The following is a 16,285-nucleotide window of genomic DNA, read 5'->3' as shown; positions in this document are numbered from 1 at the left end:
CAACTTGAAATTATTTTATTCTATCTCTTAGGTGAGATAAATTTAGTCTAGGAATAATTCCAAGACTATTATATTAAGATAATTATGTAGTTCATGTATCAAATGATCCCTTAAGATGCATACACCAAGCATATAGTATAAGAAGTACTCCATTCACATTTACTTTTTTAATGGCTTTAGCAAAATCCTTGTTAAAGAATAACAAATGAAATGTATATTTTACCATGATACTCATACTAATTACTACATGGTAATTTTTAATAGACTTGAAAATTGTACAATTAAAGCTAAAAATTAAACATAAAACTTTTTTGTCCTTTTCTAGATATGCTAAAGTGAACAAATACAGATTTGTTTCAAATATAATGGATGGCTAATTACTAATATACAATCGATTCACTAAATGATAACCCAGGTACGTAAAAAGTGCAAGCTCAACATATTGTTGCCTTTGGTACATATACACTAATTATTTGCAAATAATGAAATACTATTTACAAATCAAACGATCGTTTTTTGTATTTTTGCTTCTCAATTCTAATTTTAAAAATTAAGGGCCATTTCAAGTGAAATGGTGATTTACTTCCAAAATTTCGAATAAAAAAATCCAAGTAAAATTAACGTCTAAATACAATTTTTTTCCTTCCAAGTGCTCCTTTTCAACTTCAAACACTTGTTTGTTTGCTTTTTTTCAACTTCAACCAAATATTATCTAAACGGTGCGTCAAGAAAATACTAGTTTTTTTTTCCTTCTAGACCCTGCAGTAACAAAGAGTTCTTATCTGTCAATGTTAACATTAGAACATTTAAATTTATGAAATGTTGTTCAAAATTTGAAATGCATAATTTTCTTAAGGCCACTTGATAATTGAATTGGTGTAATTATTAGGGTAGTAATTACTAGCCTAGTAATTAACTGTCTAGTAATTACACTGATCTGTTTGATTGCCACAGTGTAATTACACTATAATTACACATGTCTTATTTGGATGCCACATTGTAATTACACATGTCTTGTTTGGATGTCACAGTGTAATTACACGTGTTTTGTTTGGATGCACAATTGCAATCATAAAATTATAATAAATTTTAAAAATAAAAAATAATTATTTAAAATTTATACTAGACAAATAAGAAACTTTATAAATGACATTAAATTAAATATTTAAGATATATATTCTTTTTTGAAAATATATTAATTAATAAACATATTTTCTGTAACTAATATTATGAAAAAATAATTGATTTATATTTTTTCAAATTAATATATTTCAATTGAATTGATAGTAACAACTAAAAATATGAAGTTTCTACGAACATCGTGAAATGCATGTTTGATAAAAAGAATAATATGTAAATAAAATTCATAAATTATTAAATGTTTGACAAAAATATAATCTATCAAGTCTAATTAAAAAATGACGTGCAATGTAAATTCAACATTACTAAAACAAATGAAACTGAAAATATAACATAGGTTATAAATTCAAAACAAAAAATTTAGCATAATACTCTTATAACAAATTTCAACATAGCAATAAATATGAATTATTTTTATTTTTTCTTAATAACGAAAACGTAAGTCTATAACCTTACTTAACAATAAATTCTATTTCAATTTAAAAATTAGAATACTAATAAAATTATGCTAATGAGAAAGTAAGCATGACATAAAGAAATAGATAATACGAGAAAATTACATAGAATCACGTAAAGTAAGATTGAGAACAAGAAGAAAATGAAATATATAAAATAAAAAATAAACTTTTACAAATTTTTAGAATAATAAAAATAAAAAAGAACTTAAAATAATAGAAGTAAGAAAAATAAAAACAAAAAAATAAAAATAGAAATAAAAAAAAAAGAAATTAAAAAGTAATTGGGTGGTAATTACACCATGTAATTACCAGCAATTCACAGTCTCTGCCTGTGAATTGTAGAGTGTAATTACCCCCTGTCAATTACACCAATTACCTGCTGACCAAGTAATTACATGTCCTTCCAAACAGGACAAGACAATGTAATTACACTAATTACACCAAATCCAATTACCAGGGTGTCCTTCCAAACAGGCCCTAAAAGGATTATTTATATAGGATTTGCATTCATTATTTCTTTTCCTTAAATACCCTTTTAAACACATTTCCATCTTTTTCATAGTTGGGGCCCTTTTTATTTTATGTCATTCCAGTCTATTGACGGGGTCAATATTATGTACAACTTGCATCAAAATTGAGGGTAATTACTACAGGAGTTAGGTTCGACGTATCAATCACTTCAATTTATAGCAACGACTTGATCATAATTAATTTGATGTAACACTCGATCTTGATAGGTTGAGATTCCTCCATGTTACTTAAACTTAATTAAAGTATTTTTTGTGTTTCAATTTGTTTATTTACTTTTATTTGAGATCATAAAATTAACATACATTTTACATATTTTATTTTTAAGAGAGAAATATTAAAAACACCTTTGTACTTGACGCAAATGATTAGTTTCGTCCATGAATTATTGATCGCCTTAAAAACACTCCTTTACTTAACTAACTAAACTTAGATACACCTCCGATCACCCACATGACATATCAATTGGTTTCAAACTATTGTAGAAGCATGACACTCTTAATAAAAAGACGAAAGAAGTGTTGAAAACACCCCTAAAGTTGACAAGAATTTAGAGTGTTTTTAAGTTTAGTTAGTCAAATAAAATGATATTTTTAAAGCTGTCAATAGTTTAGGAATGAAACTAATAATTCACACGTAATTTAAGTGTCTTTTTATTTTTAAATTAAAATCAGACAAACCGATTGAAAAATAGAAAGTACTTCTCACATGTGCACTAGTCACGTTAAAGTTGTTTACTTTATCTCTTTCCAATAATTGTAGTAGTAGTAATAATTTACTTTGTTTAGCACATGTAATCAAACTTAGTTTAGTTACTTTTGTAGGAAAACGATAATTAAATTGAATGAGAGGATGAATGATTACTTACTGTCGGAAATCGATATTAAGAGAAAGGGCATTTGAATCAGCAATTGCAGCAAGAGCAGCAGTAGAAAGGACCATAGTGGTTCCTTGTCTTGTTGGTGTTGAAGTTAGATTTTGTGCGCGGTCAACGATTTTGATCTGTATAGTTTCTCCTGGTTTACAAGCTTTAGGCAAAACAGAGCTAATGCAACTTATCAAATATTGTCTTCCACAGGCAGCTCCATCATCCCAAATCCCTTCACTAGCTGCTGCAAAGAAGTTGCTTGATGGAAATTGTGTTGAATCACTCCCAAAACATGCACTCGCTGCGTTTAGTACAACGAAAAAGAAAGATATATCATTCAGAATGAAATATATAAGCTTGTAGTACGATGCACTAAGATTCTGCTATATGCAAGAAGCGAGAAATTGGTTCTATGTTATGTAGCTTTATGTTGCAATTGAATCTATGACTAGGTCTTCTAGTCACGGGATCCAAGAAACTAGATCGATCACATTGGATCTATTGTGCATAGCCTTATTATTTTCACAGATTGCATCCATGACTAGCTCTTCTAGTAATAGGATGACAACTCTTACTATTGCGCGGATAATTATAATGAAACATAATTAAGCAATGAAAATTAACTTACGTGTGTATGGTGGGCTATATTGGCTTGCTGTTCCCAGATCAGCTTGAGATGCATAAAAGATTTGACAGAGTATTAAGAAGAAGGAAGGCCATTGTAGAAGAAGAGATAAAGGGCTTGACATCCTTAATAATTAACAATATTATTAGGATTATTATTTGTTGTCTTTCACTTATAGGTGAAAAAGAAAAGAATAATTAAAAAATGAGACTCTTTCATGAGAATATTCTCGAGTCTTTATTATTCAAAGTCAACGATATTTGTTATTAGTTATATCTACTTTTGATTGGAAGGAAGCTTCTCTTTTCTCATTTAATTTCTCAACTGTCTGCTGTTTGCTAGAATTTGAAGCCTTCTAAGTATTCTTTATTGATGAGAAGGATACCACAATTTGGTAATGGATAGTCAAACTTTCAATTATTTCTCAATTATTTGCGAAACTTGTTCGAATAGTCAGTTAGGGCTTGCGTAGTTGTTATCAGCATGTATGCAACTTCTGTTGTTAGTCCATCGAATTTCTGTTTAACATAAATTATATTTGTTCTCAGTGGTTGAAATTGAAAATTGATCATTCAGTCTAATGGAGATATATAGGAAACCATGCAGGTAAAAGACGTAAGGTAGTATTTGTGCTTGTCATCAGCACAAAATGATCCTTTAATTTAATCTATAGTTGCAACATAGATTTCATATTCCTAAACTCTGTTGGAAGAGAAAAATATGAGTAAAGCACACTAAATTTAATTTAAGGAAAAAATAAAGTAAAAAACAGTATACAAAACTATATAAAAGTATGAAAATCTCTTGACGATTCAGCTGCTCTTTTCTTGGATTTCCTGATCACTATGGTAATCAGAGAGGTTAGTTCTCAATCTTTTGCAATCCTGCTTATGCAGTCTTTGCAATTCAGGGCAATGTAAATATGCTTCTTGAGCGTAAAAATCAGTGAGATTTGGTAGACGTTGAAGCCTCAAAGTAGTTAGTCTTGGGAGAGTTATGCTTTCTGGTACTTCATGAACTCCATTTTCATCTGTGTGACCACCTATCACTTTCTCCAAACCACTGCAATCTTCTAGCCATAGTACTTGTAAATGACAAAGGTAATCACAAACGGTGTAAGGGAATATAAACCTGAGGTTTTCACACTGTGACACTTTAACAACTTCTAGCCTGTGGAACATAACTAATTCACTAGGACCCTTCCATAGGCTAGTTAGTTGAGAAAGATTTTGCAGTGTCAATCTCTTCAACTTCCTTAATTGGCCACCTTGGAATGTGATGCCGTCAAATCCAAACACAGAATTGATTGAGGTTCCTGTTACCTTAATTTCTTCAAGATTTGGCATTCTTTGAATTAAATTAGGAGGAAGGAGTGAATCTTTCAAATTAGGACACTCTCCGACCTCCAGAGTCCTGATTTTTTGTAAAGATCCAGGTAGTAACTCCTCGACACAGATGCCTTCCGTTTTTTGCATGTGGTGAATGTTCAGCTTCTCTAGTTGAGGGAACACTGATTGATTTGGTAATTCATTTCCCAACTTTATCAATTGGGCAATGTCAGCGCACTGGTCTACATAAAGAGATTTCACTCCATCAAAATTTCCATGGTGGTATTCTTGTAGAATATTGCTCAAATTCCCACATAATTGGTAGCTCAGCTTCTCTACTTTGTGTGCTACTGCCTGCCTAAACCATTCTGGAAATGCTTCCAACTTCACGCCAGTGGCCAACCCTCTAGTAAATGAGGCCTCTTGTGGTGCGTTGGCCAACCTGCGTTGGTCTGAAGCACTAACACATATATCAAATTTCTCCCAATTAGGAGCAACACTATCAGGAGGTAGACAACAAACATTCTTGATATCTACTTTCAAGATTGTCAAGCTACCCAAGGTCAATATCTCTTGGAAGTTAGCTTTCCTGTTTTCATTTGTAATTTCCCAATCTGCAAAGCAGCCTTGCATGTATAACTCTTCTAACTTATCCATGCTAGATATTACTCCTGGTGGAACATTTTCACATTGAACAGATAATGTAATATCTAGAATCCGTAGCTCTTTCAAGTTTGCAAAACTTTCAGGCAGTGATGTGATCCCCGACATTCTTAGAGTCAAAATTTCAAGCCTGTTAAGTTCTCCAATCATAGATACATCTTTTAGGAATCTGCAATTATCCAAAGAGAGCAAGCGAAGAAGCGACAGCTGCTGAGTTGAGGAGGGTAAGGACTTGATTCTTGCACTAGCAAAATCCAAGACTTTTAGAGCTCTCATACCTTGGAAGAATTCATCTGGAACTAGCTTTAAGTTCTTGTTATCCTGAAGCAATAGAATCTCTGTTGCAGGGCAGTCTACTCTATCAGGTAGTGTTTTAAGATGATTCGATATGAGTGAGATTGCTCCACATGAGTTGTTTAAGATTTCCCCTGGCCAGTTCTCCAATTTCATGCTTGTTTTAACAATGCTCTTGTGTTGCTGCTGGTTGTATCCTATTTGTATTGAAATATCACGTATAACATCGTGCATTTTGACAGTCTCCTCCTTATCGCCATCTAAGAGCAAAGAAGCAGCTTTGAGTTCTTCAACTGTTTGATGAATATCACCTCTTGCTTCTTTGACTCTCTCAATGTTTGGGATTAAGGCCAGTCCCATGCCATACCTTGTCAAGGTTTCCTTGGGGATATTATAATCTTCAGGAAAGAAGGAGCACATCTGGAAAACCCGCTTGCACGTATCATTTGGCAAGAAACTGTAGCTCAGTTCTATGCATTTTCTGATGACAGAATTGAGATCATCTTCTTTAATGGATGCAGTTTTAGAACTCTGGAGACGTGTAGCTGCCGTTTCCCAATATGTCAAGTCCTTCTTGTACAGTGCACTTCCAATAGTTGAAAGTGCTATTGGCAATCCCCTGCATTCCTCAACAATTTTCTTCCCTATCTCTTCAAAACCAGGCGGAACCTTCAGATTATCTCCAGCTTTTTGAGTGAACAATGTCCAAGGATCATCGCCTGAAAGGACTTTGATTTGGATGGCGGAGTACTGCCTATCGAGATCGTCACACACATTCATCTGCCTTGTAGTGATTAAGATCTTGCATTTGCAGCTCTCGGAATATTGTGGTATCCCAATGGTTGATAGGTTTATTGTCTCCCACAAGTCATCCAAGATCAACAGGATGTTACCGTGGTCATTCAAAATGTTCCTAAGGTCTTCCGCACGATCTTGCACTTCAGTGGAGGTAAGTTCCTCCCCCAAGCCATGAGCAATGTCCCCTTGAATTTTCCTCAAATCAACAGTTTGCGAGACGACTGATACCACAACCTGATCGAATTTTTTTTCCTTCAAAGCTCGACTTGCCAATGCTTTTACCATGTAGGTTTTACCCACACCTCCCATGCCATATACTCGTACAGTGCTACGCCCCTCATCTTTCAGGGCATTCATGATCTCATCCATGGTTGGCTTTCTTGAGGGGAAATAAAGAAAATCATCAGGCCGTTCAGCACGAGAGCGCGGCCTAATTGCTTTGGGTTGCAGAGATACTAATGAAATGAATTCCGGATCTTGTAGCAGCTGCATCATAGCTTTTCTCAGCTTAACAATTCTTTTACTAAGCTTATAGTTGGAGATGCAACCAGTACTTGTTGCTGTCTCCTTATCGCTTGTTAGAACATTCACCTTATTCTTGACATCTGTGGATTTATCAAGCTGTCTCTGAAGCTCTTCCCTGATGCTGTGTCGTCCACTTCTTTGGACGGCCTCTTCGAGGCGTTGAACTTTTTCTAGGAATTCTGTGGCCTCACTCTCAAAAACCTCTGCATTTTCTTTATATTTTATACAGTAAAGACACTGTTTTTTCACCTCATCCCATGCCCAAGCCAAAGGCTTACCACAACACCATTGCATAACTGAAACTGCAATATCCATATAGATGGCTAGAACTAGAAAGAAAATATGCTCTTCTTTTTCAAATGTTGAAGTGAGTATGGATAAAAGGGGTGTATTTCTCATGTTTTATAGTAGAAGATTACATATTTCCTGCTCTGAATCTTTTCACAACTTACCATAGGGTCCAACCCCATGTGCCAATTTGGCTGATTTCTTTTTCCTTGGAGCCAAAGTTTGGCAAGATGTGGAGGAGAATTAACTTTCTCCTATAGCTAGCATACTAGGAGACCACTACATTTTTCAACTATCAAAGGTCATTTTCTTGCCAATTGTAATACACTGCAAACAAAAGAGAGAAAGAAGAGTGAGGCATCACAAACAAGATTTAAGAAATAGTTGGTGAGGAAAAACGGAGAGTGTGAACTCACATATTGATAGTGTCCGTGAAGTTTTCATGTAAAAAATCTTGGTGTCATTATTGTTCTTTACAATCTTGTTGATTAACTGTATTGTTGCGTTATGCTTTTATTGCCACAAGTATTATTACTGTGACGAGCTTATTTCCAAGAATAAACCTACTATACAAAGGTTCTATTGTGAACCAAGCTAACTCGTAAGAATATAAGGGCTAGAAATGGTGAATAAGACTGATTCAGTTGAAATGACTCGCAGTTACGTAGGAGAGTAATAAATAGTAATATACTACGAACATATAAATTTAAAAACTATAACTTTACCGATCTCCAATTTGAGGCGGGATATACGGTTACATTCTCCGATAATTATGGCTGAAGAGATACCCATGTCTATCACTGCTGAGTTAGACTTGATCTATCCTAAGTCATTTTTTATTTTATTTTTGGGTATAATACATAAATATACAAACTAATTTAGCCTTAACTAACATCGATATCCTTCAATTTTGGGGTAGACAACTAGTCACTTAAACTTGTATAAATTTGAATAAGTAGATACACACATCATATATGGTATAATGCACATAGAAAGTGAATTGCCACGCGTGGGACGCCAAGTAGGACAGTGTCTCTACTTGTTCAACTCTATACAAATTGAAGTACCTACTTGTGCACATTCAAAATTAAAGGACATAGATATCAAATGTGTAAAGTTAAAATGCATATTTATGTAGTTCGACTTACTTATTAATGGTGACCAAAAACGTCCACTTAGAAGAAGGAAACATGGGCATGCGTGATGATTAATGAGTCCTTACATGTAAAAAAGAAAAGGGAAAACTTATAAATCTCATTACTTTAAGAGTTAATTACTTAGATACACTCTAGTTTGTAATACTACGATACATGACTATCCTGTTCGTCTCCCTCCCCATCTCAATAGCTTCTCTCTCCCTATTTTAGTGTATTTGATAGTAAAAATACATATATCTTGATGTATCCTTCCTCAATATATGGTGAAAAACTCTTAATTAATGATAAGACATGTAATTATTATTTGAAAATATTGGTAGAATCATATCATCATATCATATACTAAAAGTGGGAACAAAAAAAGTTAAAAATTGAAATACCATTTTACTCCTACACTAAATAAAAATATTATGAAATAGCTAATCAATTAAATATTAAATAGTAATTATATATAATTTTATTATTATATTACACTAAATTCTAAAAGTGGAAAGGTGTTAAGTAAAAAATTCAAAGAAAAAATATTCATAGAAAATTGTTAGACATTTTTATCCTTTTAAAAAATAAATCAGTTACATTTTTTCAAAAATAAAATTGTATTTATTTTTATTTTTCTCCTTCAATTTACTTAAAATAATCTATATATCATATATTATATGGTTACTTAATTTGTTAAACATTGGTATTTTAATTACATTATGATATATATGAAGTCCAACAACTATACTTTAATTCTTATGTCATGGCATTATAATTATAATTGATTAGATTAATTAATTTAATTAAAGTATAAGACAAAACAATGTATGAAACTTTACCAATTCAGTGACTCTTTGAATAACCAAAAATAAAATTTATGTGTCATGATTCAATATGTACTCTTCCAATTCAATGATTTTTTAAATTTTGAAACCAAAAATAAAATTTATGTGTCATGATTCAGTGTGTCTTATTATTGAAATTTGGTAGGTGAAAAGACAGTTAAATATCATTATAAATACCAGTAAATTATAGCCACAATTTGCTTGTCCCTAGATCATCATATTCTTTTCTTTTTTGTCATCTAAGGTTCTCTAATCTTCTTCCTAGAAGAACAGATGACATAGTCAAGCAGCTAACTGAGGAGAAGAACATATGACACCATTATGAAGTTAGCTTTCTTATAATAGAATAGTTGAAGTTAGAAGTATAAGAGATGAAATCATGAAAAAGAAAAGTTTTCTTACCATAGAATAGTTGAACTTAGAAGTATAGAAGAGATAACCTATTCCTTGAGATCTTATGTATATTAGCTCATAATTTCAACTTTTCTTTTTCATTTTGGAGTCAAGGTATGATTGTCCAAATTAAATTTGGTATGCAGTCCACATTTTTATGTAATTTTTGTATCATTTTGCATTGTTGTGGGAATTTATTTTTATTTGTCATTGTGTTATTGTTCCTGTAAGTGTTACTTAATCGACAAAACTTCTATTAATGTATGATGAGTTTGATAATACTTGAATAATTTATGCAATATGCTCATATATCCATGTTGTCAATTGTCTAAATTCAAATTAATTTAAATAAAGCTACCGCTAAAAAAATTGTTACTTTGAATGAAAGATTTTAATTGTGTTACTTTATCGTCTATCTAATATATTGTTGCGAACGCATACATCTATTGTTCATTTTCACCCTTTTTGTTTTATTTTTAGTTTTTCTACGATTTGTATGAATGAGATTAACAACTTCATTTTCAAATAAAAATGAGAGTTCCATTTATATTTGTGCGACACTAAGCCTAATAATTTTCTTAAATATGAGCAATCTATATTGATGGTAGTTTTCTGCAGTGTTAAAACTCAAATGGTTGGTGTGATGACAATTTTGCTTTTGGACATTTTGATTGTAATATTATAAGCATTGAGTAATTAATCTTCATTTTGTTTAGATTTTAGTAATATAAATCAACAAGATTATTCAATATTCTACTTGAAGTATATTGTTCAAGAGTAACATTACAGCGTCATTTGCAATTGTTTTATATTGTTGCAACATATATTTTTACATGAAAAATTATATTTTCACTTTCAAATTGAAAACACTTACACAATATTCATGACATTTTAGAAAGTTTGAAATACTTGATAGAAATACACACGCGTTATAGCTAGTTAATATATATGAGGTAGATGTATGTCTAACAAAATAGTTTCTACAGAAAAAAAGAAAACCCCCAATATCAATTTTTGGTTTGCTAGCGATACATGCTTTTCTTTTTAGCCACGTCTTCCCAATGTCTCTAAAAAGATTAAGTAGATTGGGTTTATTATGAAATAAAAAAGAATTATTAGAAGAAAGTCATAAAAATTAATTAATAACCGTATCTCAAAATCTAGAAAAGTAATGTCAAATAGAAGTATTAAACTCTCAAAGCATATTATTACAATTTTACTTCAAATCACCAATATCATTGAGTTGGTCCTTGCACATTATCATGCGCTAATTAGTAGCAAATATATATATATATATATATATATATTTCAAATCATTCTAAGCAATTCTTCACCAACTTTGGTAGAGCGATACAACTGCTCAATGTATTGGCAAACACATGATGATGCTGAAATGTATCTTTTCATCAGCTCTCTCGCTGCCTCATCTGAAAACAATTCATGATAAGATAATTATGTTTCGTATTCAGTGGCGGATCCAAGAATTGAAATAACGAGATTTAAAAAAAAATATACCAAGAGAATTTAATAACGTTATATATAGTAGATGTTGATTAAAATATATCAGAAATTACATTGTTTATATATAATTAAAATTATATTTTATATATATGTTAAACCCTATTTGATTTACTTTATCATATTTTAAACTTTTTAGTGGTATCTAATATGTATTGCTAAAATACTTACAACAAGTACTTTGGAGAACTTTGTATGAAACAACAAAGTAGAGTATTACTAAAACAAGAAAACTCAAAAACCAATAAACAAAATGAATCTGAAAAATATTTTTCTCAACAAAGAAAATCGAGCCCACTGAATTCACAATGTTTCCTTAAGGAAATTATTTCTCTTAAGTATTCAAGGTTAATAGAATATATCCTCTCAGGATAGAACGATTTTACTCACCATTGTATCAATACCTAAAATGACAGTCTCAACAAACCACCCAATAGCAGTAAAGTACACTAGAATTTATTTGTCCATAAGAAGAAGAAGTTTAGAAAATCCATTGTTAGAAATGAGAGAAAACCCATTTATTTATAGTATGAACATGTGTTTGTTATGCCTTTATCCAAAAGATCACAATCCTTTGAAAAAGTTACGATCTTTTAGAAAAGTCACAACCCTTTAAAAAAGTCACAATCCTTTTTAAAAAGTCATAACTCTTCAGAAATTGGTCAAATCTGCCAAAACTTGCGAAAAAGCCTTAGGGTGTGTTTTGGTACGAAGGAAAACATTTTCCGGAAAATATTTTCCAATTTTCTCATGTTTGGTTGGGTAAAATGTTTTCCAAATCAACTCATTTTCCTCAAATTCAAGGAAAATGACTTCCCTTCAAAAAGTAAGGAAAACATTTTCCAAAACTTTCCTCCAACTTCAATACAATTTTTTTGTTGAAAAAATCAATTTAAAGCTTTTTTTAAAATATATTTTTCAACTTCAATTTTATTTTATTTTTTACCCCACCCTTACCCCGATTCCCCCCCCCCCCACCCGCCATCCCCCTACCCCTTCTCCCCCCGAAAAAAAAATTTAAAGTTTGTTTTTAAAAATTATTTCCAATTTCAAAATTTTATTTTCACCCCTACCCTCAACTCCCCTACCATCCCCCCCCCCCCAAAAAAAAAAAAAAAAACTTAAAGTTTGTTTTTAAAAATTATTTTCAATTTCAAAATTTTATTTTCACCCTACCCCTCCCCCCACCCCCAAAAAAAATTAAGTTTGTTTTTTAAAAAATATTTTTAATTTCAAATTTTTATTTTTTTACCCCATCTCACCCCTACCCCCCCTCCAGCGCCAGCCCCACCACCCCACCCTCCCAAAAAAAATTAAGTTTATTTTTAAAAAATATTTTCAATTTCAATTCAAAAATAATTTTCTACTCTCTAGTAAATATAAAAGATATTTTCTCAAAAATAATTTTCATTCATAAATTAAACACTAAAAAATCTTTTCCGGAAAATATTTTCTAATCACCAACCAAACATGAGAAAATAAGTCAAAAGTCTACTTGTTTTCTAGGAAAGCATTTTCCTTCATACCAAACACACCCTTAATGTTTTATCTTGTTTGTTTATGGCGAGGACATGAATGACCACATAGTATAACCAAGAAAAATCTAACTATTAAATAAAATCGAAGGATATTTAATTTTGACCCTTTCCCATATATATGGAGTAAATCTTGTTTTTGTCCGTTTAGATCATGAATAAAAATATCTAATTTAAATCTTGTTTTTGTCCGTTTGGATCATGAATAGAAATATCTAATTTGAATCTTGTTTTTGTCCGTTTAGATCATGAATAGAAATATCTAATTTAATTTTTTTGACCATCCTTCATGGTTTGATTGATTTTTGTTTTCTTTTGGTGGGGAATGTAGGAGACATGTTTTATACCTAACTAGATTTTCATACTAATTTATACTCCTATATTAATATATTAGACAAGTTACAAGCACTCATATATATTGTTTTGTTTTTTCAGTGAAAGGGTAAAATAATATTGTACGTACTAACCATCATCATGAATCAATGTTAAGAAGTCAGTTTTGTCCATCATAAATTCCATGGCAACATAGACAGCCATCTTAACGCTTTCCCCATGGTATGCCCCAAAAACCTCATCATAAGCTTTCTTAAGTGGAGGAACAAGAGAATCTCCCCTGTCATATAATGACGTTAATATATATGCTTAATTATATTCCAAACAAGTTGTGGTCAGCTATACGTACTCTCTTGCAAGGATTTCCTGGAAAAAGACCCTTAGTAGATCTGATGCGCGCTTCATCCTGAGATGGAATCTTGTATGGCTGCTGTTTTCTCTTGCGAGACCATTTGTAATTTCATAATCTAACATAACCTCCACCGTGTTGTATTTCTGGTAAGCTTCTTCCATATCATTGGCCTACCACAATCGAAAATATTATTTATACTAGTAATAAGATCTGCGTGTACCCTATCTTTTTCATATCTTACTTTTTAGACTATACTGAGTTGTTATTCCCGAAGAAAATAAAAGGAAATTATATCCTTCCCTTTAAAAAGATAATTAAAATACCTTATTTTCAACTTCAACGGCAGCAAACTTGAATGCACCATCAAGGGAGGTTACAAACTGAGCTCCGAGGCGGCAAACATGAACAACAAGCTGAAGGTTTACTGTAGGATTTTCTGATCTGACGTTGCTCTCAAGCTCTTCCATCACTTCCACTATACCTGTCATTGGAGTAGCCATTATTGGAGATGTTTGGTGTTTTTAACAAGTAAGTTAATTATATTGGTTTAATTTCACTCAAAAAATCTCAAGTGTCATGTGTTGTTATATAACCAATTGTGGGGTGAGGTCCATCCCCATGTGACAATATAATATAGGCATGTGTCTACTGCATGCCTATAAGTTGTCATTGTGGACATAATTGATACTTGGTGGCCAAGGATAAAATGTAGATGTGTGTGGCGGTCTTAGACTTCTACTAAGCATACGACGTTTGACAACTCGCTTACGAATCTTTCACGATATATTTTACAAGCTCAAGTAAACCTTTAATACTAGATGGCAAAGAGAATGAAGAAATTAAAGACACAAGAGAACTGCTTAAGATTAATGCTTTTGTATCAATCAACACTTGGAAGATTTGCTTGTTTTTGCTTGATTAATTTACAAATGAAAGTTCCTCTATATATACTATAAATTTAGGGGATAATATATAAATAATAATTGTTAAATAAGTCCCTACATAATAACAAATAGGTCCCTTTTCTAGAATACTCTACACAACTAGAATATTCCAATCCTTCCATGAAAAATCATCAAATTCTAAGGTTGTCCACGGGAATTCTCCAAGTATTTCTAGAACACCTTCCACTATGAACTAGCATTCTTCCTATGTAAGCCCTCTACATGCATAGGCAACCTTGTTCCATGTGGCACTTACGTGACGCTTATATGGCTTGATGACGTGATGGGTTGTCATACTCTTCCCCGCCTGATGTTGCGACGACCATTGTGCGTTGCTGTTGCATAAACTCTCAGATCTTATCTTTGAATAGCCACAAGTCTTCATATCATTCCCGAGTAGCTTCTTCCAATGATTTCCCCTTCCAAAGGATGTGGAACACGACAATGTATTTTTCTCTCTGTCTCCCTCAAAACTTGTAGTGCTTTTCAAGAACATCGACCCCTTCTTCTTGAGCCCCTTCACGAGCTGCATAGCTGAAAATTGTGCTTGTCCTTCAATCTTTGGTACGTTAACTAGGGGCACCATACATGATCCTTCTTTCTCCATGACCAAGAGTTGGTGGAGGTAAGGATTGATCATCGTGTGACACTTTTGGAAGAACTTTTGCTCAAGATTGATCATTGTCCTCTACACCTGTGTCGACCATAGCACGAGCGGGTTGTCCATTGACTATGATGTCTACATGATAATGTGTGTCGTATTTTTTTTGGCTTCTTTGATTGCTTCGTGATAGCTACACTTAGTCTAATCAGGCTCAACTATATCATTCTTGAACCTTGCCCTGATTCTTGTTCATCTTTCTCATTCCATTCTCATAATATTGCACTGAGATTCTTTAGTTCAGGGCATCTTGCATAGCTGTGCGGCCCACCGCATGTATAACAACCATTTCCCTTTGTAATTTATGCCTTCCTTTCAGTGTCGCTATGACATCTAAACTTTTTGCCATCAAATTTATAGGTGTCATGATCTTGTTCTCATCACTCTTCACTTGTTGCACTGAAGTAATTCTCCAAATGCCAAAGGAAATTCTCAACCTCTGGTGTGTCACAAACTCCTTTGAACATCGGTGGCTTGGAAGTCTCAATATTGGCCTCCATATCACCATTGGACGTCGCAGATCCTCCAGCTTCAATTCCTCCCTTGAGCACTTCTATCTCAGGTTTCATAGTTTCAATTGTGCTTAATACATCTATGAGCCTCCAAGAAAGTGATGACTTTTTTTAATCTCATATCATACATGCTTACGCGCCTCCAACTTTTTTCGGATGTTTTCATTCTCCTCAAGGGTGAAGTCTATAAGAGTCTTAAATGTCACGCCCCGAGCTACCCTCGAGACGCAGACACAGGACCTAGGACCACAAGTGATCCCAAGCTAACCCTACTGGCATGATCATGAACATACTAAAGATAATCTGAATAATATAAACTGTGTGGAAGGTATAATCATAAATAAAATGAAAAGATGGAGAATACCCATATACTATAACTGAGATAAATGATAACTGATGAGTTTAATACAAAGAAAATATTAACTCAATACTAAGCTGAATATAACTATGTCTGAAATAATCCTCTAAACTGACTAGAAATGTTGGGATATGCCCCAACTAGGTCTAACAAAACTGAAACTAAAGACTAAAAGCGATAAAG

General features: G+C 32.6%; 3 protein-coding genes across 3 annotated transcripts; all 3 read right to left on the bottom strand.

The window, feature by feature from the left end:
- Positions 1 to 445: 445 nt before the first annotated feature.
- LOC125838585 (EG45-like domain containing protein) lies at positions 446 to 3,811 on the bottom strand. Its single transcript, XM_049517643.1, has 3 exons — positions 3,623 to 3,811; positions 2,995 to 3,295; positions 446 to 759 (listed from the first exon to the last, which is right to left on the bottom strand). Exons 1-3 carry the CDS (start codon positions 3,741 to 3,743, stop codon positions 753 to 755), a joined length of 429 nt encoding a protein of 142 aa, XP_049373600.1. The 5' UTR covers positions 3,744 to 3,811; the 3' UTR covers positions 446 to 752.
- A 539-nt stretch (positions 3,812 to 4,350) lies between these two features.
- LOC125838559 (probable disease resistance protein At4g27220) lies at positions 4,351 to 7,550 on the bottom strand. Its single transcript, XM_049517610.1, has one exon. The coding sequence runs from the start codon at positions 7,540 to 7,542 to the stop codon at positions 4,432 to 4,434; it is 3,111 nt and encodes a 1,036-aa protein (XP_049373567.1). The 5' UTR covers positions 7,543 to 7,550; the 3' UTR covers positions 4,351 to 4,431.
- Positions 7,551 to 13,404: 5,854 nt separating this feature from the next.
- LOC125838626 (accelerated cell death 11-like) lies at positions 13,405 to 14,127 on the bottom strand. The gene is made up of 3 exons (XM_049517675.1): positions 13,951 to 14,127; positions 13,625 to 13,797; positions 13,405 to 13,555 (listed from the first exon to the last, which is right to left on the bottom strand). Exons 1-3 carry the CDS (start codon positions 14,125 to 14,127, stop codon positions 13,405 to 13,407), a joined length of 501 nt encoding a protein of 166 aa, XP_049373632.1.
- Positions 14,128 to 16,285: the final 2,158 nt, after the last annotated feature.

Source organism: Solanum verrucosum, unplaced genomic scaffold, assembly GCF_900185275.1.
Source record: "Solanum verrucosum unplaced genomic scaffold, falcon-dt-bn FXZP01000182.1, whole genome shotgun sequence".
Lineage (NCBI taxonomy): Eukaryota > Viridiplantae > Streptophyta > Magnoliopsida > Solanales > Solanaceae > Solanum > Solanum verrucosum.
This window is presented reverse-complemented; position numbering and strand designations above follow the sequence as displayed.